General features: G+C 40.5%; 2 protein-coding genes across 3 annotated transcripts; both read left to right on the top strand.

Moving 5' to 3' along the window:
• Positions 1-5778: 5778 nt before the first annotated feature.
• Positions 5779-10353, top strand: rassf1 (Ras association domain family member 1; the record flags this gene model as incomplete). The annotated part of the gene is made up of 6 exons (XM_080845838.1): positions 5779-6088; positions 6756-6880; positions 8984-9088; positions 9339-9627; positions 9941-10056; positions 10204-10353. The coding sequence occupies 6 exons, from the start codon at positions 5779-5781 to the stop codon at positions 10351-10353; spliced, it is 1095 nt and encodes a 364-aa protein (XP_080701964.1).
• Positions 10354-13856: 3503 nt separating this feature from the next.
• tusc2b (tumor suppressor 2, mitochondrial calcium regulator b) lies at positions 13857-16911 on the top strand. 2 transcript variants are annotated; one of them, XM_080845686.1, is made up of 4 exons: positions 13857-13993; positions 15034-15288; positions 15509-15629; positions 15890-16911. In XM_080845686.1, exons 2-4 carry the CDS (start codon positions 15134-15136, stop codon positions 15953-15955), a joined length of 342 nt encoding a protein of 113 aa, XP_080701812.1. In that variant the 5' UTR covers positions 13857-13993; positions 15034-15133; the 3' UTR covers positions 15956-16911. The 2 variants fall into 2 exon arrangements, with proteins under 2 accessions (XP_080701812.1, XP_080701813.1); XM_080845687.1 differs by lacking the exon at positions 13857-13993 and adding an exon at positions 14141-14216.
• The last annotated feature ends 7131 nt before the right edge of the window (positions 16912-24042 follow it).

The following is a 24042-nucleotide window of genomic DNA, read 5'->3' as shown; positions in this document are numbered from 1 at the left end:
AGAACGTATTCATTTTATTGGATGGTTTTATAATAGTTTCTCTATTGTATGTAAGATAAGCATATCATTTTGTTATAAATCGCTACTATCTTTTTCACAAAAAAATTACCACCACGATGGAGATACATTTGCCTTCTCAAGTGAATATATAGCATTAGACATGCTAATTATGAGCTACTGAGCTACATGTCTCCAAGGCCCATGTAACGACACCTGCGAGTCAGGTCCAGTGACCGATGGGAGGAGGGAGGAAAGTCAATCAATGACTTCCAACAAAGAGGTAATGGGGTAGCTACGGCCTTGACAAACAGTCGATATCCCACCCAGTGGTCCGGCGCTGAATAGGTTTCAGGACGGATAGCTGTCGGAGTAGTATGTAGTACCGACTAGTACGTTCAAATTTTTCAAACTTTTTCTGAATCCACCGCCCGCCCATTTTTTTTTCGACGACGGAGAGGGATGCGGAAGTATATTGAGGCCTTAACTGATTGACCCTTTTCACAGAGCCTAGCCTGTCTTGTGATGCAGTGCACACTTTGGCAAAGTGATTTTGCTTGCTGCATTTATGGCATACAGCTCCAAAAGCTGGACACTGTCGTGGCTTGTGTGTCCCACCACATTTCCTACCTGCAATTGCATTAAATGTTTGTACTCTATCTGGTGGCCTTTGCATTCTCTTTTTGCTTCATTTATAAGTCTCTGAACCAACTGCCATCTTGCTTAGTGCCTGCACTGATGCTTCTGTTTGCGCTGTTCCCATGACACGCATTTGAGACTTTGCAGCTTGTGCAACAGCTTTGTCTAGAGTCAAGCCTGTCTCTCTTAGTAGTCTCTCTTTCATGCGAGCATTCGGCACACTAAACACAAGTTTATCTCTTATCATATCATCTTCACCCACACCAAACTCACAGTTCTTGCATTTCTGACGAAGTTCAGTCACAAACTTGTCGACAGCGAGTCCTTCAGGCATGGAATGAGACCAAAACTGGTAGCGTTCAAAGACAATATTTCTCTTAGGTGTGCAGTACAATCTGAATGCATCCATAATCTCGTCCATCGTTGGTTCATCATCGCTGACTATTTCAACGTTGAGGGTGTTGTACACCTCAAGTGCATTCTCTCCGACGGTGTGCAACATGATAGCAGTTTTCACCGGTTCATCCTTCTCGTCCGCACCTGTAGCCGTCATATAGAGCTTAAACCGCTGCCCCCAGCATCGCCAATTTTCGCTTAAATTGCCGGTGAGCACGAGCGGTGCAGGGTGTTTGAACTGTTCCATGCTTAGCTGCTAACTTTTTCCGAGATTCAACAGACAAGAACTGCTAGGTACTTATTGAGTTATTATAACGCGGGTTATACTTTCCTTTTCTCAACCACAGGGTTACAGCTTACTGCAGCATTCGCTCGTGGATGAAGACAAATCCCTTTCTGACACCATGTTGTACTTTTTAGTACATGAATAAAAGTACTCGTAGGCTGATTCGTGTTGAACACCTGGCATGTAACGTTTACTGAATATAACACCCATGCTATGTTCCGTTATCCTTACCTCCATGAGTATACTTATACGCAGTACACAGTACACACTTACTAGGTACGCAGATTCTCAGCAGGTGAGTGTTGTTCCAAATCTAATACTCCGTGGTGCACTTACCGGAAATTAACTACAGTCCCGGGTGGGGGGATAGCCAGCTGCTTAGCATAACTGCCTTTCAGAACCAATGGTAATGCTACCCAGCTAGGCTAGCTAGGTATGCTAACTGTCGGTATACGTTGTTAAAAAACACCAAAATACTCATGTCACTGGCTTTAATTTGAGAATGGCATGTTAGTAGTACATTTAATATCAGTACAGTTGTTTAATTACAGCTGATATTGACATTTACGGTCTGTAGCCTTGTGGTCTACTGACTCTGCTATCGTAGCCACCGTAGCCATTATGTCCGCCATTGATTTCGAAATAAAACGAAAAGCTCTGCCTGGCTCCGTCTCTTCCGCTACGTAGACAAGATGGCGGCCGTTGAGAAAGGAAAGTGTACCCTGGTTCCACACTCAAAGTTTTGTCCGTTATGAGTACACATACGGGTCCTTTGGGTATACTTCTTTTTGCCGCGATCGAAATCGGAACACCCTACATACTCAAACTAAGGATGGTAGGTACGGAGGGTATGGATATCGGAACAGAGCCCAAGACACAGATCTCGCGATCACACAACACTCATAAGGTTGCCAGGTACAAACATAATCCCCGACTAACATACCATTACAACAATTTACTACAGATATTGCGAGGTGGCCATGGTAGACGTTTACGCTTTTTGAGTACCCTTCTAATTGTTGTTGTTGTTATTGTTTTTTTAACCAATTATTTATTTAAATAGAGTTTTCTGTAGCATATCAAATTCCCTGTACAATGAGGTTATTTACAATAAAATAGGCTTCTTGATTGAATGTGCCTTCACATTTTTATTAGAGGGAGGGGCTAGGACTTTAGGAAGAAGAGGAGGATTGAGAAATAATGAGATACATAGATAGATAGATAGATAGATAGATAGATAGATAGGCAGAGTGAGAGAGTGAAAGAACAAGAGGATATACAGTGTCGATACAAAGAAGTTAAAGAGGTTAAATGTCACTAATGGATGTTGGAGTTGTTCAATTAAAAAAGTTTTTTTTTTTTTTTTTTACAACACGTTAATCGCGCGATAAAAAAATTTACGGCGTTAAAATGGGTTCGCGTAAACGCCGTTAATAACGTGTTGAACTGACAGCACTAGTAAATATAATTATGAATGAGCCTAATTTGTTTTATTATGTATTGTTTGCTGAATTTTGACTGACCATTGGTGGCCACTTTGTTGAGAAAGCCAAATGGAACTTTAGGAGAAAATGTAGCCAAGTGTGAGCATACCAAATTTTAGCGGCTCCTGAGACATTGAAATGTGTCAGTTGCAGTGCCCCCTTGGCGTGCATCCTACGGTGTAGTAATGCCCCACTTCAGGGGAAACCCAACTTCAGGGGGTGCAAGCACGAAGGGAAACCCACACCTAGGGACACACACACCAGAAGAAGAAAGAACATTCTTCAACAAACACTATATGCATGTGTGCAGTGGCGGTCATAAGAGTGTGGAAAAACTGTTTTGGTTCAAACAATTTGAAGCAATTGAAATTTTGGCTGAAATAAACTATTTTTAACAGAATAAATAAAGTGGATCTTAAAGCATATGTCACGGAAGCAATAAAAGTAAGTATACTCAGAGTAGGCTGATACAGGCCCTATTTGTGTTGCAACTAGACTAAAAACTGGTTTAGAATATAGATTGTTTAGACAAATGCCCGAGAGTAAAGAGAATAATTGGGGAATGCATTGACCGTACAAAATCAGACATTCAAAACCAATTAAAACTTTTTTTTCCACTAGTAGGAATTCCTCCCTTCCTTGTGACCTGTGGCATGTTGCCAGACAGCCGATGTTACACAGAGCTACTGTTATCTCTGGCTGTTTTGTTGACTTCCAGACTAAGTCTTTCCTTTGATAAAAATGCAACATCCGCTTATAGGACACATTCACCAGGGTGTTAAGAAGGGACAGCAGGTGGTGAGGTGGGGCAATAAACACCGAGGTCTTAAAAGCTGGAGAGACTGCTGCACAACTAGTATGGGGCATGTTGAAGTGCCAAGATCATGGAGTATCTGTTTGTTTCGCCCACATTCTCTTGACATGAAATTCTAATTTGTGCATTCGTTTTCTTTCCTATGTTTTACTCAAGGCTCAGTAGTGTGTGAGTGCTGTTATGATATTTAGATGTTCTTGTTCCAAACACTGTTTAATATCAGTAATGTGTAGTATAGTCAATGTTATACTCAAAAGCATGGTACAACCTGCTGTGCTCATTAGAGTGGTTTTGTTAAATGCTAATAAACTAGCCAACATACAGTATAGCTATTCAATGTATTAATACCGTAGTATTTCGCTAAGGAGGATTACCTTGGTAATTCACTTCAGCAGATAACACAACATTAACAAATAAGAGAATGTCAAGTAGCCTAGATTCACTATATTTCACAGGATTTGGCTCAGTGAGGGAGGTGGTGGCAGGAGAGCTGGAAGCTCTTTCCTGCATGAAATAGGACAGCCACTGAGGGGAGATTAGCGACTAATCTGCCGTTTGACGTGCATGCGCAAAATGCTCGACACACCACGTAGGTTGGATGGATGGTGGGTACCAAACCTGCTGTGTCTCTCGTCTCTTGTTACCAACACCTTCGAAGCCTAAGTGTTCTGATGGATATTAATGATGGGACTCTCTAGGACAGGAGCATAAGAGGAACCAACTGATTTCCAAACTGGGTTTCAGGAGCGTGTTGTGTCAACTACAGCTGAATTCAAGAACCCGTTAAATAAACATCCGACTTGACTGAAATTATTTTTACAAGGAAAACGCACAAATGAATGACCTGAAAGGATACCTCACTTACGATTTTTAACCGAGTTGAGGCGATGTATTTTAAGGCTTGGCTCACATGGACAGCGTGGTGGTGACCTAAATATATGCTATAAAGGTTTGTTAAGCTTCTTGTCATGGATGTAATCTGTTGTTTTAGATTTACAGTGCGCAGATTCAGATATTAGGCATTCTTTTAAAACTCTTATTTTTAAAACTCTTATTCTTAAAATGGTCGTTACAGAACAGCTAAACTTTACAAAGATTCATTTTATATTGTATTCCGTGTACAATCCTAGAAACAGGTTATATTCTGCACAGTTACCTTTCCCTTAACCAACTACATTTTTATGGGAATCCTATAAAACGCTAATACTCCACAGTTCTAGGCGAACTCCTTCAGTTTGCAAGTGACAAAGTTACTTAATTGAGCAGTTGTTGTGCTTTCCCGGTGCCCCAGTTGGCATGTCTGTATGTCGGCAATCCACTTTTCATTCCTGTCACCCAATCAGGGGTCACAGTACGGCTGGCCATAAAAAAAGTGCGTACACTTATGCGCAACATTGTTTTACCATCATAGTTTTGCGTCCAAAGGGCTGAGGGTGCATTTCTTTACGTTTGCACTTGTGTGTGCATACGCGTACCACATGCTAAAACACATGCCCTATTTGTGATTATTAAGATCCTGATATCTTAGAAGTATAATTTCTCTTGAGATACAGTCACAACTCAGTCACAATTGCCTTGTCTTGTCTTGTCTTGTTGGGAATTAAAATGAATGGCTCCATCATTTAATCTTACAGAATTATAGTGCAAACTTAATCCAAATCTCCATGTTTATGTTTCAGAAAATATAACCAGAGGATGACCATCTACCATGAAAACACTGTTCATGTGATTTAAATGAGGGAGCTAGACAGAGGTTCAATTAAGCGAGATAAAGTCAATCCCTAAAATGGACAACATTCTGTTAACATTGTAATCTGAACACACAGTTCCAGACTTCACACATTACTTTAAGCCACATAGGATTCTCTGTGATGATCCGTTAATAGCCTTTAATACATGACTTTAATACATAGCTGACTCTATGATCACTGCCTTTTAGTTTTGGGTGTTGTTCAGTATACGACACGTTTTCTGGAACCCTTCATTTGACGAACCTCAGGGTGCCTTAGAATGGAGCCTTCAAAACATTTTCAGGGTCCAAGAATTGGATGTTGACAGCCAGAACATAAGCATACGTTGGCTCTCCTTTACCTGTGGATGACTCTCTGACAACGACAGGGTCCCATGCTAGGTCATGCCCATCAGCATAGCTCAGTTTCAGAATGTCAAATTGTGAGCTCATTGAGCTGAAGGATCTCACCTTGGTTGATGGCATTGAGCTGGCCCCCCCACCACCTCCGCCCTCTACAGCCCCTCGGACGCCAAGGCAGGGTCGGGCAGCAGAGCGCCCTATTTTGGGGGCAGTGGTGCGGCTGGTGGGGGACAGCGTAAGGGTGGAGGAGCCAGCCTGGTTCAGTGGACAACCAGCAAAGGGTCATGACTTCCAGCCCTGCAGTCAAGCACACCTCTCCTGGTGTGACCTGTGTGGAGAATTCATCTGGGGCCTGTACAAGCCGAGTATGCGCTGCGCCAGTGAGTAACTGTACCAACCAAAGTACGACTGCTTGGCAGTTTGCTGAGGTTGTCATTTTCAAAAATGTTATTAGATCTATTGCTATTGTTGTAAAGACATACTGTCAAAAAAATAGCTGTCCCCACAACTCACCTTACTGTATCAAAACCCTGCATACAGTTAGTTCAGTGTTGTACTGTTAAGAAGTGAAGTTTCTAATCAGATGTACACGCATGGCATTTGTGTGTATGTGAGTGGTCAGTCATAGAATGACTATGCTGATTGATGCAACCAGAGGAGAATTTCTTGTCCATTATTAGATATCTCGAAACATGTAGGCTACATGTACAAAAATAGATAAACTTTGCTAAAGCTTTTTTTATATATTTAGAAAAGATCGTAATCTTAGATTAAAAGTCATTTTGGAGAAATGAGACAAGTGTATGACCAGTAAAACCTTTGAACACCGGGGGTCTCTGTAAATCATATAATCAACATTTTCCCCTGCATCTGTAGACCATATATATTTAAGCCTGAACTGATACATATGTTCATCTTTACATATTTTGCCAAAAAAATACCAAATAACTCAACTCTCAGGCTCATACATTAATGATATTATGTTGAAGTTACCCTCTTTTTTCATCCCCTTCTGTTCCGTTCACAGTATATCTTCTTCTTCTGTAGACTGCCAGTATACTTGTCATTACCGCTGTCAGCCCTTGATACAGCTGGACTGCTTTTCCCATAGCAGTGCCTTCTTTGACCAGTCTGACCTTTCTGAGGAAACCATAGAGACAGATACAAATGTGGTAAGAATGATTTAGTGGATAATTCACATATAGCTTATGTTCGTCCTTTTTCTGTGTTCAGTGTGGGAAATTATTCTTCATGAATGCACATTCACAGGCACATACCCTGTTGCACTGTTACACAGATATGTTTTTGTTCGTTCGTTCGTACGATTTCGTTTACCTTCCCTTGACTAGTGGGGGAAGGGTATAGGATTGACATGGTAACTCCTCTGGCTGTAGAGCGTGGTTGTTCTATGTACCATATGCTCACACAGATTTTATTACATAGGCCTACGTCCTCCGGCACTGTCAGCGCAGCAAGAACCGCATGCAATTTACGACAGGGCAGTGAGGAGAGGTTGCTAAGCAACTTCACAATAAGCCAGCTGTTCATCTTTTTCGTCCAGTCTACAAAAAAATAAAACCATACTAAAAATAAGAGGACGTCCTTTTTGAGAAACCAGTGTTGCACTTTTTTTTAGCATAAAACGTCACAGCACATTAAATAGAATACAGTCCGTAAAACCAGTAGAATTATCTTTTGTTGTGTCTGATAGGCTGTTTCGGTTATTTGTCCCAGCGGGGCAAGACACGCTGTCAGCCAATCCGGGTGGGATTCCCCGTATCCTAAATCATCAGCTGTCAAGCACGAGTTAAAATCGGATTCACGCAACATATACACCATTAGGTAGTTCGCATCACAAGGAACGCGTAAATGTCGTTACTTCTGAGTTCAATGTGGTTTTTAAAAGTAATTTGCTATGAGGCAACATAGCCTACTACAGTCCACGTTAATGCTACAGAGCTGAGAAATCATTGGATCCGGCGAAGACTTTAAAAGCCTTTTTAGTTGTTCGCTTTTCCTCAAATGTCATTGGAAACGATGAATGAAAGTCAGATCGATTGTGCTGAAGACATTCTATCTTTTGAGAAGACATGGGGCAGCACAACAAGCAGCGGCTACTGCAGTCAGGATGATTCTGACTCGGAGCTGGACTACTTCTTCACAGCACGCACGTCTTTTTTTCGTAAACCAAAAAGACAGGTGAGGTAAACCGACGTAAAATAAATAAAATAGGCCTAATGTAAATCTTTGTTTAGAGTTAAACGAGGAGAGCTGCATAAAATATTATTTCACAATTTACAGGTTTTTTTTCTCTATGTGACATTAAGTAATGTGACTTTAGCACAGAACAGCTGTTAATTGCATGTTGGGGGAAGGTGGTCTAGTGTCTGTCTTCTCTGTGTAATTTAAATAATAAATGCACATGGTCACTTCATGGCAGCCCTGGCTGCTTAACTAGATTAGTATGCTTCAGCCACTAATGGCTCAGATGGCCAGGCCCTTGGGCTTTACCCAACTGCTTTGTCCTTTGTTAAAATGTTTTATTTGTAAAATTGTCATAAGTATAACAGCCTACAATATTGCTTTAATTCCTACAAGTCGATTATTATTTTCTCTCTTTCTTGTTTGTCTTAATCATTTGAATAGTCTTATATTCGGTGACACAAGGATTGATGCAATTCATTGACCATGAGTAAAATGTAAAGTCAATGTCCTGCAGGGATAAGCACATCAGTTACATTAACCATGATTCATTCACTGTTGTGTTTTGCATTTTGTTAAGTTGACTTTTGTTTAAACCAAATCTCAGGTAGAAATCTAGCAACATCCAGATTCGGTTTCAGCTGGAATAAAAATAGCCCATCATCATTCCCTGGCTGAGTGTGGTATTTTTACTACATGGGAACTGTTCAACTATTTGAACCTGATCTAAGTTGGTTATAAGTCAGCACTGAAAGAACTCAATGTGATTGTGTTTCAATATCTCACCTATAGTGAGGTCATGGGCAAGAATTTAATACATTTTTAGTTAGCTTACAGGAAACGTCATGGGAGAGGTGTTTGCATTTGTGTTTGAAAACCAACGTTCAGTGTTGCATGTGTATCCTTGCGCAGTGAGGACCTCGCTGACTTCAGGGAAGACAGGGGATCCCATCTGCTCCTGTCTTCTTGAGTTTGGGAAGTGGGAAATGGTGCTCCCTAGTGGTATTCATCAGGACAATACCCTGTGAGCTGCTATTGTATGTGACCCGAATCTGCCTTTCCCTTCGTTGTAGGATGAGCAGATTGAGTGGGGGAAACAGGAGCTGACAGCCCCTGAAATTCAGAAGAAGGTGAAAGAGTACAATGCTCAAATCAATGGCAACCTCCTTATGGTCCTTGTGAGTAAACACAGAAGCTGCCAACTTGGATACATTTCATAATTGTTAATACAGTGACAAAGTCCTCCTATAGAAAGACCAAAAACTGTTCTTCCGCAAGTGTGTCAATTGTAACATTAAATGAGACTGGAGAGGTCAATGTGAGTTTGCTTTTGACATTAAGTAATCAGACACCAATATGATATATAGATGGTGTTATTAAGCAAATGTATTTGACCAATTTCTCTCTTCGGATCTACTTTGTGTTCAGAATCGAGATGGCTCCTACACAGGCTTCATTAAGGTCCAGTTCAAGCTGTCACGGCCTGTGTCCTTGCCCCCACCTCGCCGTAGCTGCTCAGCATATGATGGTTCTTGGCAGGAGAGTAAAGGGACACGGCGAACATCCTTCTATCTACCGAAGGATGCAGCCAAGCAACTCCACATCAGTTCCCGTACACGTGCCCGTGAGGTTATTGAAGCTCTGCTTAACAAGTTCACTGTGGTGGATAATCCTGCTAAATTCGCCCTGTTTGAGCGTGCTGAACAGCAGAACCAAGGTGGGAACCACAGTGTTATCATCATGAGAATATGGTGGTTTATAGTGACATGATGAGTGCTTTTACTCAGTCAGATAATTGAAGTAAGAATATCATGCAGCAGCCTTGATACTGTCTTTATTCTTCACAGTATTACCACATTACTTTGTTTAAAAAACATTATCATTATCGATTTCATGTCAGTTCTTTAAGAAGGGTTCCATTTTAATATGCACAGTAAAATATATAAAGCGGACATTGTACAAATGCAGTTTCATTCCTCATGATTAAACATTAATTAAATATTTGGGGGGAAATGTTCTTTTTCCCTCAGTTTACTTGCGTAAGCTAGCAGACGATGAATGCCCTCTTCGTCTGCGTCTGTGTGCGGGGCCCAGTGAGAAATCCCTTAGTCTGGTGCTCAGAGAAAATGAGACTGGAGAGGTCAATGTGAGTTTGCTTTAGATTCATGACAAATTCACAGTAATGAACCATGTATTAGAAGCTGTCTTAAACCGCAGGTAGAAATTCCATACAGAAAAAAGGATGACAAAAAAGCAATGAGTAACTCAACTGTCCTTACTGTTGTCTACACAGTGGGATGCTTTTACCATGCCAGAGCTTCACAATTTCTTGCGGATCCTACAGCGAGAGGAAGAAGAGTACGTCCGTCAGATTGTACGGCGGCATGCCTTGGCCCGTGAACGGATGAAAGAGGCGTTAACCAACATCACAGCACCAGGATGAACATGGTGCTAGCGTATCCAAGCATGTGGAAGGCATCCAGTAGTGGCTGGATGGGGCTGTCTACCCCCAGGAGACCAAGAAACTATGTCTGAGCAAAACAGGGTAGACCAGTAACAGAAGGTTCGGAACAACAGCACAAGAGAGACGAGTAAAAGGGAAGACTGTATAAAGTGAGCGAGGAGACTATGTGCACAACGCTCTTGATGTAGTTGATAGTACAAGGATAGCCATTGGAGACTGGGAATATTGACTCTTTTTGTAAATAGTGAATGTTAACAAAACAGTTCACCACCTAGCACTGTTTTGGAAACTCGAGGAAAATGTTCTAATGGAAAAATGTACTGTGGAACATGATTAAATCCTTTAGATGGCAGAATATTTAAATACATTCAATTAAGATGTTCCCTTGTATACAGTGTGAAAACCACATAATATACTTTTTATTATAGTTTTAGCTATTATTATTTTGTCCTTATACTGATAAAATAATGTGTTTAAGTTAAATATATCAATTCAGTTCCTACACTGGAAAATGTCAGGCAGTGACAAATTATCTGTTTTGCTTGTCTTCAAGAAAATAAATATTTTTAAGACGAACTTTTTACAATTCAATATTTGAAAACATGGAAAAAAGTTCCTTGGGATGTTCCTTTACAAGCCATAGGGATTTGTTGTTGTGGCGCGAATATGATCTCACTACACCTTTTCTTTCAATCAGAAGACCGGAGAATGGATGTAGAAATCGAGGTTTATTATTGTAATCAATAAGCTACAATAGGAGATGGTCCATGGATTAGCTCGGCCTGTAAATTGTGGGGTGTGCTCTATCTGGCTGTTTGCCAAAACCAATCAGAATTAACTATTCCCTCTACTCTAACTCCGCTGAGACCTCCTAGGTGTGTGTGCGTGTCTGTCTCCCCCGGGATCCTGTGAGACCCCCCTCCTAACAGGGAGTTTCTTGGAATGTGCCTGTGTCGTAACTTTATTGCTGACTTTAACATCAGTGAATCATTTCTATGGCTAAGTTACTGCTTCCCGCCTATAGTCTGCTTTTCCTAAAGTGAGACTTTCATACTGAAGAGTTAATCCATGTTCATCTAAACATAAAAAATACCCCACAGTGTCTAGGTAGCTCACTAAGCCTGCACGGGTTAAATTAAAACTAGTTAATTTCACATGTGAGCTAGTTTTTAAACCCTGCTGCAAATAAGAGGAAACCTTCTTCTTCTTCTTATAGGTTTTTAATGGCGGTTGGCAACCAACTGTAATGGTGCATTTATCGCCACCAACTGGACAGGAGTGTGGCTCAGGGGTACTTGATTACAAAATCAATAAAACAAACAAACAAAACAAACAAACAAAACCAAAATAACAAAACAAAATAAAGATGAAATAAAACCTAAATTCTTGTTATCAATCCTGTTCTCTTTAAGAACTTGACCAAATAATTGAAATTGATATGCCCCGAATTAATCTGCAAAATCTCCTTCAAACTCAGACCCACTTCATACTCCGTCAGCTTCAGCCTCAACCTCTCTCTGTCTTCCTGGTACTCAATACAATGGACAAGTACATGTTCCACAGACTCAACCCCTCCACAAAACATACATTTTCCATCCTCATGCTTTCCAATCAAGACCAATGAACTGTTAAGTCTTGTGTGCCCATACCTTAGTCTGGAGAACATATCTTCCTCTCCCTTACTTCTATTTGTACTGCGTGCTTTCCCCACTAGGTTTTGGATTTCATACAAATGCCTCCCAGTTTTCCCACTGCTCCACATGTTTTGCCACTTTTCTTTAACCAACACTTTCACCATACTTTTAATCTCTGCCTTGCTGTATTTGATTTCAAGGTCTATACTGGACCTTGTAGCTGCTTTTTTAGCATATCCATCTGCTAGTTCGTTACCTTCCACCCCCACATGTGCTGGTACCCATACAAAGGATACACATATCCCTGATTTTACCTGACTATTAACCAGTTGCACAATTTCCCAAATCAAGTCCTGTCTTGATTCGGACTGCGATGAATAAATACTATTCAGTGCTGAGCTGGAGTCCGATGCAACCACTGCTCTATTTGGCCTATTGCTTTCTACCCAAATTAACGCCAGCCATATGGCCACTAACTCGGCTGTATATACGGCTAAATCATCATTTATTCGCTTGTATTCCATTAATTTCAATTTTGGAATTACATACGCAACCCCTACCCTCCTGTCAGTACTCTTTGATGCATCAGTGTATAAAATTATGTCTTCTCCATATTTTGCCGTCATGTAGCTATGAACTCTGTTCCTATCAACTCCATTTCCCTGTTGTTTTTCTTCTAATAGTCCTAAGTCTACATACAATTCACTAACACTCCATGGTGGCATAGCTGGTAGAGGAACTGTAGGACTTACTGCTAATGACGCTAAACTTGCTTCACTCACCTTGTCCTTTATTGTCCATCCATAGCTTCTTATTTGACCCCTACCTCTCTCTTGGCATGGCTCCAATACTGGTTGACTCAAATGATTTTCTCTGTGTCCCCTCAAATTTGCCCAATATACAAGGGCCAATTGATCTCTCCTTAAGTGAAGAGGAATTTCCCCCATCTCTACCTGAACAGCAGACACCGGTGTGGTTTTGACTGCACCACTACATATTCTTAATGCCTGATTTTGAATTACATCTAATTTGTTTAATAAAGTTTTAGCTGCCGATCCATATATTATACTTCCATAATCAAACATTGATCTAATCAACCCTGTATATATTGCACTTAATGCACTAGCCCCCCATACCACACCACATAGACACCTCATTACATTTAACACCCTTTTACACTTGTCAATCATTTTCTGGATGTGTATTGACCAGGTTAGTCCTTTATCCAACCATATTCCCAGGTATTTAAAAGAATCCACTCTTTCCAATTCCTTTCCTGAAAGTTTGATCTTTACATCCATTCCTTTTTTCTTTCTAGAAAAAAACACTTTTTTAGTTTTATCAATTGAAATCCTAAAACCCCACTTAATTGCCCATATTCCTACTAAATCAATTGCTTGTTGGATCTTATTCGCAACAAATTTCAGATTCCTTCCCCTTTTCCACATTGCTCCGTCATCCGCAAATAACGCCACCTCAACAAAATGTTCCACATCCTTAAATATTTCATTTATCATAATTGAAAATAACAACGGACTAACAATGCTTCCTTGTGGGATGCCATTTTCCACTTGATACCTCTCACTTACCTCTCCATTTATTTTCACCATTATTATCCTTTCAGTTAGAAATTCTTTTACCCACCTGAACATTCTTCCGTTAATTCCCATTTGGTTTAACTTCATCAACAACCCTTCCCTCCACATCATGTCGTATGCCTTTTCTATGTCAAAAAATACTGCTATCACTGACTCTTTATTCACCTGAGCTAAGAGGAAACCTCCGTTGATGGAGAAAACATAAACTAAACGGACATGACGTAGAGATGACGTCTCCACACATCCTGAGTGTTGCAGCGCTGGCAGCTGAGAGCTAATGTGGAAATTGCTCAGAAGACAGTTTTGAACAATTTAAGTGTGATAGCAACACTTTTGTGGAATATATCAGTCTTGTTTGATAAAGGAGATATTGATTATTCATTGCTGGTAAGTGTCAATGGAGTACAGTCACGCTTCTGCGCATAAATTGAAAAAAAAATCCTGTTTAGTTGGCTAGATATCCTAGCTTCTGGTGGCTACTTCAGCTAACTACAGCTAGCATGACAACAACTAAATATGTTCATAACATCGCGGGGAAACCTGCCAGCTTAGTAGCATTGGGTTGTGTGCAGTTACACAAATGCCTATCAGAGGGGGTTGTAAGTGGCATGTAAGTTGAGGTTACATTAGTTCCATAGAAATTCAGTGGGCTTTGATTTTATGTTAAAAACGTTAGCTGTTTTCATGTATTCAATATTGCGACCGTCTCACCTTTCTGTCTGCTTTGTAATGCCAGCTAACGGCATGTTAGCCAGTTACCACTAGCTGCCTTGCCCATGGCAAGGTCCTTAGCTATAACATTATAATTGAGATAGACGAAGCCAAGCTTGTTAGTATTAGCTACTAAGCTAACTATAATTAAATAAATGCTATGGGAAATTGCCTACTTTCCTACTTAAAAGTTGACCTGAGAGCTAGGTAACTGGCCACAACTGGCTGTTAACTTAACTAAAAAAAGGCTGTCTTGTCATTGTCAGCCCGTCTTATCAATAAATTCGCTAGGAGCAACGTTAGCTAATTCTGCAATCTGTCAGACCTTAAACGTACTCCTAAAACAATTGTTGATGACAACAAATGCGTTGAAACGCTAATATGAAATATCCACCGCAGAATAAAAGAATTCAACTCCTGCTTCACTAGCGATGTGGCCATCGAGTGAGCAGAATTAGCAGTGTAACTAGTTTGCGAGTTAATTGGTCTGTAACCTTGTTGACTCAGAATGTAACGTTAGCATGAATGCAAAGTCAGCACGTCGTTAATGAAACGTAGCAGGAATTTAAAATAACGTTACAAAGCGAAACACGATAAGCCTTGTTTGACATTATTGTGTGAAATTTATGTCATGATGTATTGGAAATGTTTTTTATTTGATAAGACAAATCTATGTATCTATGTTTCCACTAATTTGAGTTTAACGTGTTTTTCAGATCAAGTTCCCGAGAAGAGACACAATTTCAACGGGTTTTTTGAATAACATTTTACCATTGAGTGCTCACTTGCCAAGAAAATAATGTCCCGGGGTTAAAAATGGGAGGCAGCGGCTCCAAATCCAAAGGCTATTGGCCCTTCTCTGGTCCTGGTGGCATCGATGAACAAGCCAAAGAGGGAAATGAAGTTGAACAGTCACTGTCACGTCCGCGAAGTTTCAGGAGTGCAACACCCTTCGTGTTTACCAGACGAAGGTAAATATAGCCACAGAGCTAGTAGAAGACGCCAAATGCTAAATAAAAACAAGACACATGGCTGCATTCAGTACCCCTGATTTAAACGTGCACAGTGGATCTTCACTGTCATGTGTTGCACAAACTTGTATTTGTAAAGGTCTTCTCTCATGGACAGCTTGATATAATTATTGTTTATGTGTCATTGATGGTTGATTGATTAATGGCTGTGTTTACCCAGCTCACTTTACTATGATGAGGATGGAGACTTGGCCCACGAGTTTTATGAGGAAACTGTGGTGACAAAAAATGGTCGGAAAAAGGCCAAGTTGAAGCGGATCCATAAGAACCTTATACCTCAGGTTTGGGACCATTCTGTTTGGCTTTATGAAGTGATGTTTTCAGGAAGGTCTGGGTTTTTGACCCCAACATTGAGACTGAAAATTAGTTCTTTTGAGCCCTATATCTAAAGTGCAAGGGTTCTATTTTTAAATCTACATACATGCTTTCTAGTGACCCTGTCGGTTTAGCACATGACCTCACTCTTCATTTATACCCCCTTATACTGTTTCTTTTTTATGATTATCTACTAACTGCTCTGTCCTCTTCTTATTTTTCAAAGGGATTAATCAAGCTGGATCACCCTTCCATCCATGTAGATTTTCCAGTAGTACTCTGTGAGGGTTGACAAAGGAGCAAACATGCTACAGACCATGTAGATTTCACCAATATCCCCTATCCTCTTTACTGAATCCCCACCCCCACTGTGCAGTGATCTTTCAGAGAAGAAGGACGACTCCTCTGCTTGATGTGGCTGGCTAACCTGGGGCATGCAGAACTCCCTGCATGTGGACTGACATGGGAGAAAGCTAAAGCTCTGGTATTCTGCTCATGGAGACCGAGGATCTGTGAACACTGATGGACTGGCTCCCCTCTCCCTGCCGTATCTTATATACATATTGTTAGGCGGTGCGATTGTGTGTGTGATTGTTAGACAAAAGAGAGGAAATTATGTTGCATTTATCCTCTTGGGAGGAACGCTGTGCTGAACACACTTTATCATTTTTGTCTTGCTCTATTGAATGTTCTGGAATGCAACATTTTTTGGGGGGAAAACCCTAAGAATGTATGGAAACTGTTTTCCCCCTGTGTCTAAGGTATGTATGGCCATTTCCATGGTAAGAGTTCTGTGCAAGGGATAGTTCCTGCCAAAGTTTCTAGTGTCAGCCTCTTAGGCGACTAGCTATGGAGTTTACTTTGGTCGGGGCTAAATAACTTTGGTCAGAATGCCTAAACTCTCAGCTGAATATCAGATGTCCTTCTAGTTATGCACTTTTTTAACTTTTTAAATCGTGCATGTTTTCTCCCATGAACTCCTGGTAACATCCTTTGGATTTTCTGGCAGAATAGACAATCAGTGGCAGGAGATGCTGTGCGCATGATAGCAGGAAGTCTTTTTTCCCTCTTCCCCTGGCAGCCACACACACACATGTGAACAGAAGTCACCATGAGACTACATGAGCAATGTCACTGCTCTGTTGATATCTATGTAATTTGGCAGAATTCACTGTTTTATTTATTGTACCAGTTTAATTTTGTGTTGCATTTAATTTGTAAAAAGAAAAAGAACCCTTAATTAATACATGTTTCAGTAAGTGTCCACATTTTTGCAGTAGGGGAGGGGGGGGGACGGGCCTCTAATTGCATGTTTCTTGGGTACAGGAAGGCATTAAAATCTGCAGGATCATTATATCAAGAAGTGTGATGTCATGCTGGCAATTTCCACCCATTATGGTCCGATATCAAGGTCCACAAGACCAGACCGAGAGCAATCTGGACCACACGTACTCCATTTCTATTTTATAAATGCAAGAACTTGTGTTGAGGAACAAACATCTTGTACACGTGCTATTTTAGGCCAGGCAAGAATATTCAGTTGAAATACATTAATTTGGAGGAACTGTATTTAAACAAGGGTTAAAAAGGTTAATTTTGTAACCCCTTGCAGTAACTTCTAAGACCACTAGGGGTCCCCATACCATCCTACCTTTTTTTTTGTGTATTATGGCCTCACAGATCACATAACGGTTGTCATCCACTTACCTGTGAAATTATTCTAAATACCAATATGGCATCTAAGTTCTGAAAACAAACTTTTGAAAACATACTATCCTCTCCCATTTTGACATTCAATTCTTATTTGTCTTTTTAACTGCCTTCACTGTAACCCCACTCCATATTTGCCAAGGGACTAAAGTGATTGGCCTATTTACTATTAGGCTGGCTCCTTTAACCCAATTTTGCTGGCTGACCAAGCAAAAAGAAGCAAGAATAGTGTGTCTGCAAATTTCAAAACACAAATCGGAACATTCAGGGAGCCCTAACCTTGGCCAGTTTTTTGAAGGTGAGAATTGTTGAAGCTCACAGTTGGTGATAGTCTGGGTGACCCAATGTCCATTTTTCTGCACTTCCATTTGTCTTTTACAAACTTGTTAACTGCCCATTCCCCCTTGGCTCCTACCCACTGGATTTCCTCTATTAAACGGCAGGGGTTAGGGGATATATGCTCCCTTGAGGCACGAAGAGGACGATGAGTGTTTCTAATCTACTAATCTCAACCAGATGGGTCTATGCTTATTTGTGTGGAATGTTTCGACACTCACACTGAATGCACTTGTAGCCCCTGAAAAAAAAGAGGTGGAATTGAGATAAAGTTGTAATCAAATGTGTTTATTGCACCTGGTGAAGAGACAGTATGGCTTTCACAATGCAATCACTTTTATGCTATCACAATACAGGAGTAAGAATATACAAGAGATTATTTTTGGGAACAGCAAGCTACAAGGATTTCAGATCAAGTTAACAAATGTAAATGTATTGAAAACCACACAACAGGCCAAAATAATTTCATCCCTAAAAAAGAACATCTTATGGAATATGGTAGCATATTGAGGAACTTATTCCATTCACATTTGGACATTCCATGAGAAGATGGCAGAGCTATGTGATGTATTGAAAAAACTATTGCATTGTTATGAAAGCAGCACACTGTGATAATTGGGTCTAATCAAAGGGTGTTTGTCTGATGACTTGCAGAGGGTCTGCTGTCATTTCTAGTACCCTACTATTTGTCTTTGAACTCTACGCAGACTAGGCACATTGTGGTCTTGTTTTTATTAAGGCAGAGAGCAGATGTAGCTGTAATATAGTGGTAGAACCATTAAGAAACTTGCAGCCATTAAATACCTTCACCTTAGTCATTTATAATATTAATTTGAAGCATTTCTGCCTGACTCATCACATAAAGACTCATACCAGAATACATGATAACAGGATTCCATAAATGTTGATAGACAGGGAAAGAAACAGTGAAGAGAGTTTGACCTTGGTCTTTCATGCCCTTGAACACAGAGCTATGTTGCTCCAGAGCCGATATGCTGCAGTCTGATGTTGACCTGTTCCAGCAGCCCTTGAAATGTTCCTGTTGTTGGTGGAGGATCTTCCTGTTCCCCCACTGATGTGATAGTCCGGATGTACATAGGGGGCATGAAGTGTTAGTGACCCCAAGAGAGGATGTCACTGACGTCCAGACTCTTGTGTAAAAAAACATCCCTCTCGTCATGGAACACTCTGTGTTGTCGTCTGAAGAGGTCTGTTAATTTTTGGTGTTTTTCTTTGTGTGCCTTTGTGTGTGTTTGCGCGCATGAACGTTGGGGACGTATTATCCATCATCCATGGGAAAGATTCTTTTTTTTCTAACTCTGTTATTGCCTGGCTCAAAGGATTGAGGTATACTGACACATAAGCCTCTCCTTTATTGCTTTCTCCTGGTGTTTGTTCTCTGGGCCGCTGAAAAACAACATGTTCCCCCCAGCCGCACAGCATTGTCTGCTTAGTCATGGAGAAAGGTGAAGCTGAGGGCGAAGGTCGTGTTCTATGTGCACAGCGCTCTCTCCCTCTGGGATGCTCTCGTACAGCATCATAGGGAGGGGCCGGGGGGTCAAATGAAAGGGTTGCAGTACAATTGCTGAGGATGGCATTTTGTGCAGTTATCATTCTCAGTGAGTGGACAGAGATTCCTTTATACTACAGATCATGTGGATACGAAATACAGTTTGTGTCCTATTTCTGTATTGTGGGCCAAAAAAAATCAAGAAGCATCGAGTCCTCTAGTCTTTCAGTGTCCCTATTGTGTACAAATTTAGGAAAGCAATTTAGATTTTAGTGTCCTGGGTAAAAAGTATTTTTTCCTTCACTTGGTCAGTCATGTTCCATGATGTAATTTTACATATCCTGTGCTTAAAGACGTCTGTCCTAAACAGCCCTCAACATAAGCTTGCTGGCCATAACAACACAATGTGTTTTAGTGTACCTTTAACTGAAGTTTCTGCTATAACATAAGCCATGACAAATGTATTCATTGGGTATAACTCACAGACATACAAACATAAATCGCATACACATAGGGAGAACATGTTCAAAACAAACCACTCCTTGTGAACATGTTCTCCCTATATGTATGTGATTAATGATGTCTGTCTGTGAGTTGCACAAGTGCATAAGTGTATTAGCTGCTGGATAACCTAAATTTCCCTCAGGATTAATAAAGTTACATCTATCTATTTATCTATCTATCTATCTATCTATCTATCTATCTATCTATCTATCTATCTATCTATCTAACATCTTTCAAAGAATGCCACCTTTTGAGCTGACAATGTTCCTGTGTTTGTCTGGAATCAGTGCAAGTGTTACTACTATCAGTGCCATTGGTACTAGTGATACACTTATACAAACCCTCATTCACCCTAAACTGAACCACGGATTGAACTGATGCCCGTGGTCCATACCAGTGGCCACCTCAGGCATGTTGCCAGCCTGGTGTGTGTGTTTTGTGCCGTACAATAGGAGCCTGGGAGGCCTTGGGGATGTTAAAGACACAAAGCATAGAGCTCTCTGTCCTCGTCAAGTCAATAAGGAAAACAACACTTTTCACTTAACCCCAGACAAACACAAGAGACCTCACAGCACACTCGTAGTCATACTCCTCAGACTGTTAAGTAGATGGGTGATCCCTGTCAGTCTGCTGTTTTAATGGCTTAGCGTCTGGTGTCTACAGTGTCCTAGGTTTTCCTTGTCAGCTCTTACATGGCTCAGCGTTTCCACAAAGAACAACCCACATGACTGAAAGTTAGCATGACAGGAAGGTTGTGCTGATGGGAGGTAACAGAGGTGTGGACTCTCTAAGGCACTGATAAGTGTGGACACATGGCTTTTACAGAGAGCAGTAGCGATAGGTGAGGGGGCTATGAGCAGAGCCTCCTGAGAGAAATCACCACTTTTACTTGCTGAAGACAATACCCCACAGGACAGGACAGGACAGGACAGGACACGTCCTTGTTTTGGTGAGTGTGTGGCATGTTATTATGTATTTATGAACCAGCTTATTCTGAAAACCATTTTCCTTATATATATGTTTTCCCAAAGTTCTCTTGTGGGCCAAATAACATTGACATTGTACTTTCTGTATGTGAGTATTAATGCAAAGGATGTTTCAGTATTTAACAGGCCATTTCTTGCCGTTTGCTGTTTAATGCTTTGTGGCTTTAATTGGTATAAACTGATATTATTAGAAACAACTCACTACAGTCACTGCTTTTGTTATATTTTTTACTTTCTGTTGGACATAATAATGCAGTGTACTTTTACAGAATGTTCACATGTCATCTGAAAACTACGGAGCCCCTTAGGTGACATTGGATAAAAAAATGATAATGCATGGCCACAAGATAATAATGCGTGGCCACAAGATAGTTAATGCGTGGCCACAAGTTAGTTAATGTGTGGCCACGAAATAATAATGCGTGGCCACGAGATAATTATTGCAGTCATTTACATCCAATTCAGTCATTTAGCAGAAGCTTTTCAAAGGAGAGAACTTCCAACAAAGGAGAGAACATTCATTTTCATGCAGAGACTGTTGATTGATAACATGGACAAGTTTGAATTGATTTCATTTTATTTTAATTTAAAATCACTATTATTGACATTGTAGTGGACACTATGGCCACAATTCACCATACCGTCTCTTTCTGTGTTTTAGGGACGCTGTCTCTTTAAGGACGCGCTGCTGGTTTGTTGTTATCATGTGCAGCGTTACATGGCATTAGTATCAGTTTGTTGGAGTATGATTAAATAAACGACACGCTGTTGCATAGTCAACGTGAAACTCTCTCTACTTCGTTTATTGCAATCTCCACAACATTACACTTGCCGTGACAATATGACAAAACTATTGGATAAAAAAGCAGACTATAATTTCCTTTATTCATTATAGCATCACTACATCACTGACAGCTCGATAACCATCCCGCTACTGAAACTGAATTATCTTGTGGCCACTCGTTATGATCTCGAGGCCACGCATTAACTAAGTCGAGGCCACGCATTAACTATCTTGTGGCATTAACTATCTTGTGGCCACGCATTATTTTCTCGTGGCCACGAGTTTGTATTGTGTGGCCACGCATTATATTTTTTTTTATATCTGATGTCACCTAAGGGGCTCCGTAGAAAATCTTAAAGAAACCACATATTCATTACAATGCAAACTAGGCACAAGTCTTTCAGTTATATTTTAAAGTAATTTTCTTCCAAACATTTCCTTGTTAAACAGCTGTTCCTACTTGCGAATTTGCACACAAACATGAAACACACATAATTGTCGCAACAAAAATACTTTCCAGAATATACAGAAATTACCGGTTTCCGCCTTCTCTAAAAACCTAAACACTTTGAAGTTTCATGATCATTTGTACCTTTGTCACCATCAAGTAAATACGCTGCTTTGAATTAGAAACAGGCCATGTGTTTTATAAAAGCGAATCTCATTTTCAAAGACTTCAAAGACGACCTCTGTTCCTTAAGCTGTGGGTGGCATGTTTGTCCTGGCATGTGGCCTCCCTCTCTACTGGCCATAAAGCCAATGATTGTCACCACAACAGTCACCTGAATGGCCTGTGGAATTTCACACTGGTGTTTCTGAACATTTCCATTAAAGGCACCCAGTGCAACTTTCAAGGCTTGAGACTCGAAAAATAAACAGTCAATTTCTAGTCTTTTTTACATGTAGTAGTTTCATTAACTCCATACCATTACATATCGACATTCAAGGAGCAAAGATGAGACGTCATTGTGTGGTGAGAACTGATAGAACATCGTAAACAACAACATTTGCCGGTGGGGAGAGGCCATTTTTCCATTGACTGGAATGCTGCTTTAATTATTGGTGGCACCAATAAATAAAGATTTGGGGAAAAAATGGCGGCGATTATTGTTGTTTACGATTGTCTATCAGTTCTCACCACACAACGACGTCTCATCTTTGCTCCTTGAATGTCGATATGTAATGGTATGGAGTTATTGAAACTTACTACGTGTAAAAAAGACTAGAAATTGAATGTTTATTTTTAAGCCTCGAAAGTTGCAATGGGTGCCTTTAGCACTCATAATAGTGAGGTGTATGGCGCAACCTCTCTCAGTGATGTCAAGGGCAGATACTCAAGAGCACATAAGGAGACTAAATTAATATTTATTGACTAAATTAATGTTTGAGTGTGTGTTCAGAGGGGGTGGGAGAGACCAGGTTTGGGGAAGCTACTGAAAGAATAGCTCTGCAAGCTACCAGTCACTTCACTCTGGAAGAAGTTGCAGAAATGCCCGCCCTTTTGTACGTGATAGAAAAAGATGGCATGGCTGGTCGAAGGGGGCTCAGTAACTGTACAGAAGCAATGATACATTAAAAAAATATTCCTTATATGGTCCAAAATTGTTTGTATTTTCAGTAGTTAACTTCACAAAAATGGCAACCAAAAAAGGCTATTTAACTACTTGAATCATTATGCAAGTATGAATGTAGTTGAACTACCAGCAAGCTACAGCAAATATACACTGGTAAAGACTTTTTCTCAAAGGAAGAAGCTCCCTCTTTTTTTGGCTGAGCTGACAGAAGTACCAGGTGCACTCATAACTAAGTCAACAATAGAGATGAAAGATTAATAAGGAAATGAGTAGCCAGAAATGTCAGCTGACCATTTGAGTCACAGCACTTTTGACACTTTCTTTTACAAATTAGTTACATCCTGTGTATAACGTGTGGACTAGCTTACGCAGGCTTTACTCAAATGTTTAAAATGTCATCTATGTTGATGTTCAGTTCTTCAGTCACACATAAAAATAATGCTCGGGCATTTCAGCATATTTACAGGCCTTTGGCCGGACATTTCACAAAAAACGTTCGTCTGTAAAACAGGAAATAAAACACAACATCGTGTTGGGAAATGACCAGGCACGCTATCCAAAATATGGTTAATGTTCCGCTCTACATTTGCCATAAATGAAATACGACCTCAGTAGTTGTAGTAGCAGAGTGGGCTCCGCTGAGTCCACGTTAGATGAGTACTCGCTCCTCCCGAGCAGTGAAATCGGTGGAAGATACAAACTCTGTGACAAATGGGGGAGATGACCACTGCGCGAAAAATAGTAAATCAATAAAGTATGTTGTAACGCACTACCGCCATTAGAAACGTTACCTTAACGTACGAAAACTTACCGCATCACTTCTAATACGTGCCAGTGAAAATCTATTTGTTTAGTAAAATTAGTAACAATACAAATACAAGACTCACCCCTTTTTCAAATGGGCCGCCCTAAGGGCAAGATTCTATCATATTGATACAGTGTAGAGAAGGTTCCCTTCAAATGTTTAGTCAGCTA

The sequence above is a fragment of the Sprattus sprattus genome (genome assembly GCF_963457725.1).
Source record: "Sprattus sprattus genome assembly, chromosome: 10".
NCBI classification, from domain to species: Eukaryota; Metazoa; Chordata; class Actinopteri; order Clupeiformes; family Clupeidae; genus Sprattus; species Sprattus sprattus.
This window is presented reverse-complemented; position numbering and strand designations above follow the sequence as displayed.

Bases quoted from the DNA above. Each gene is read 5' to 3' on its own strand.
- tusc2b (XM_080845686.1), top strand. From the start codon at position 15,134: ATGGGAGGCAGCGGCTCCAAATCCAAAGGCTATTGGCCCTTCTCTGGT. The intron at 15,289-15,508 runs GTAAATATAGCC...GTGTTTACCCAG, and splicing joins TTCGTGTTTACCAGACGAAG to CTCACTTTACTATGATGAGG. The intron at 15,630-15,889 runs GTTTGGGACCAT...TATTTTTCAAAG, and splicing joins ATAAGAACCTTATACCTCAG to GGATTAATCAAGCTGGATCA.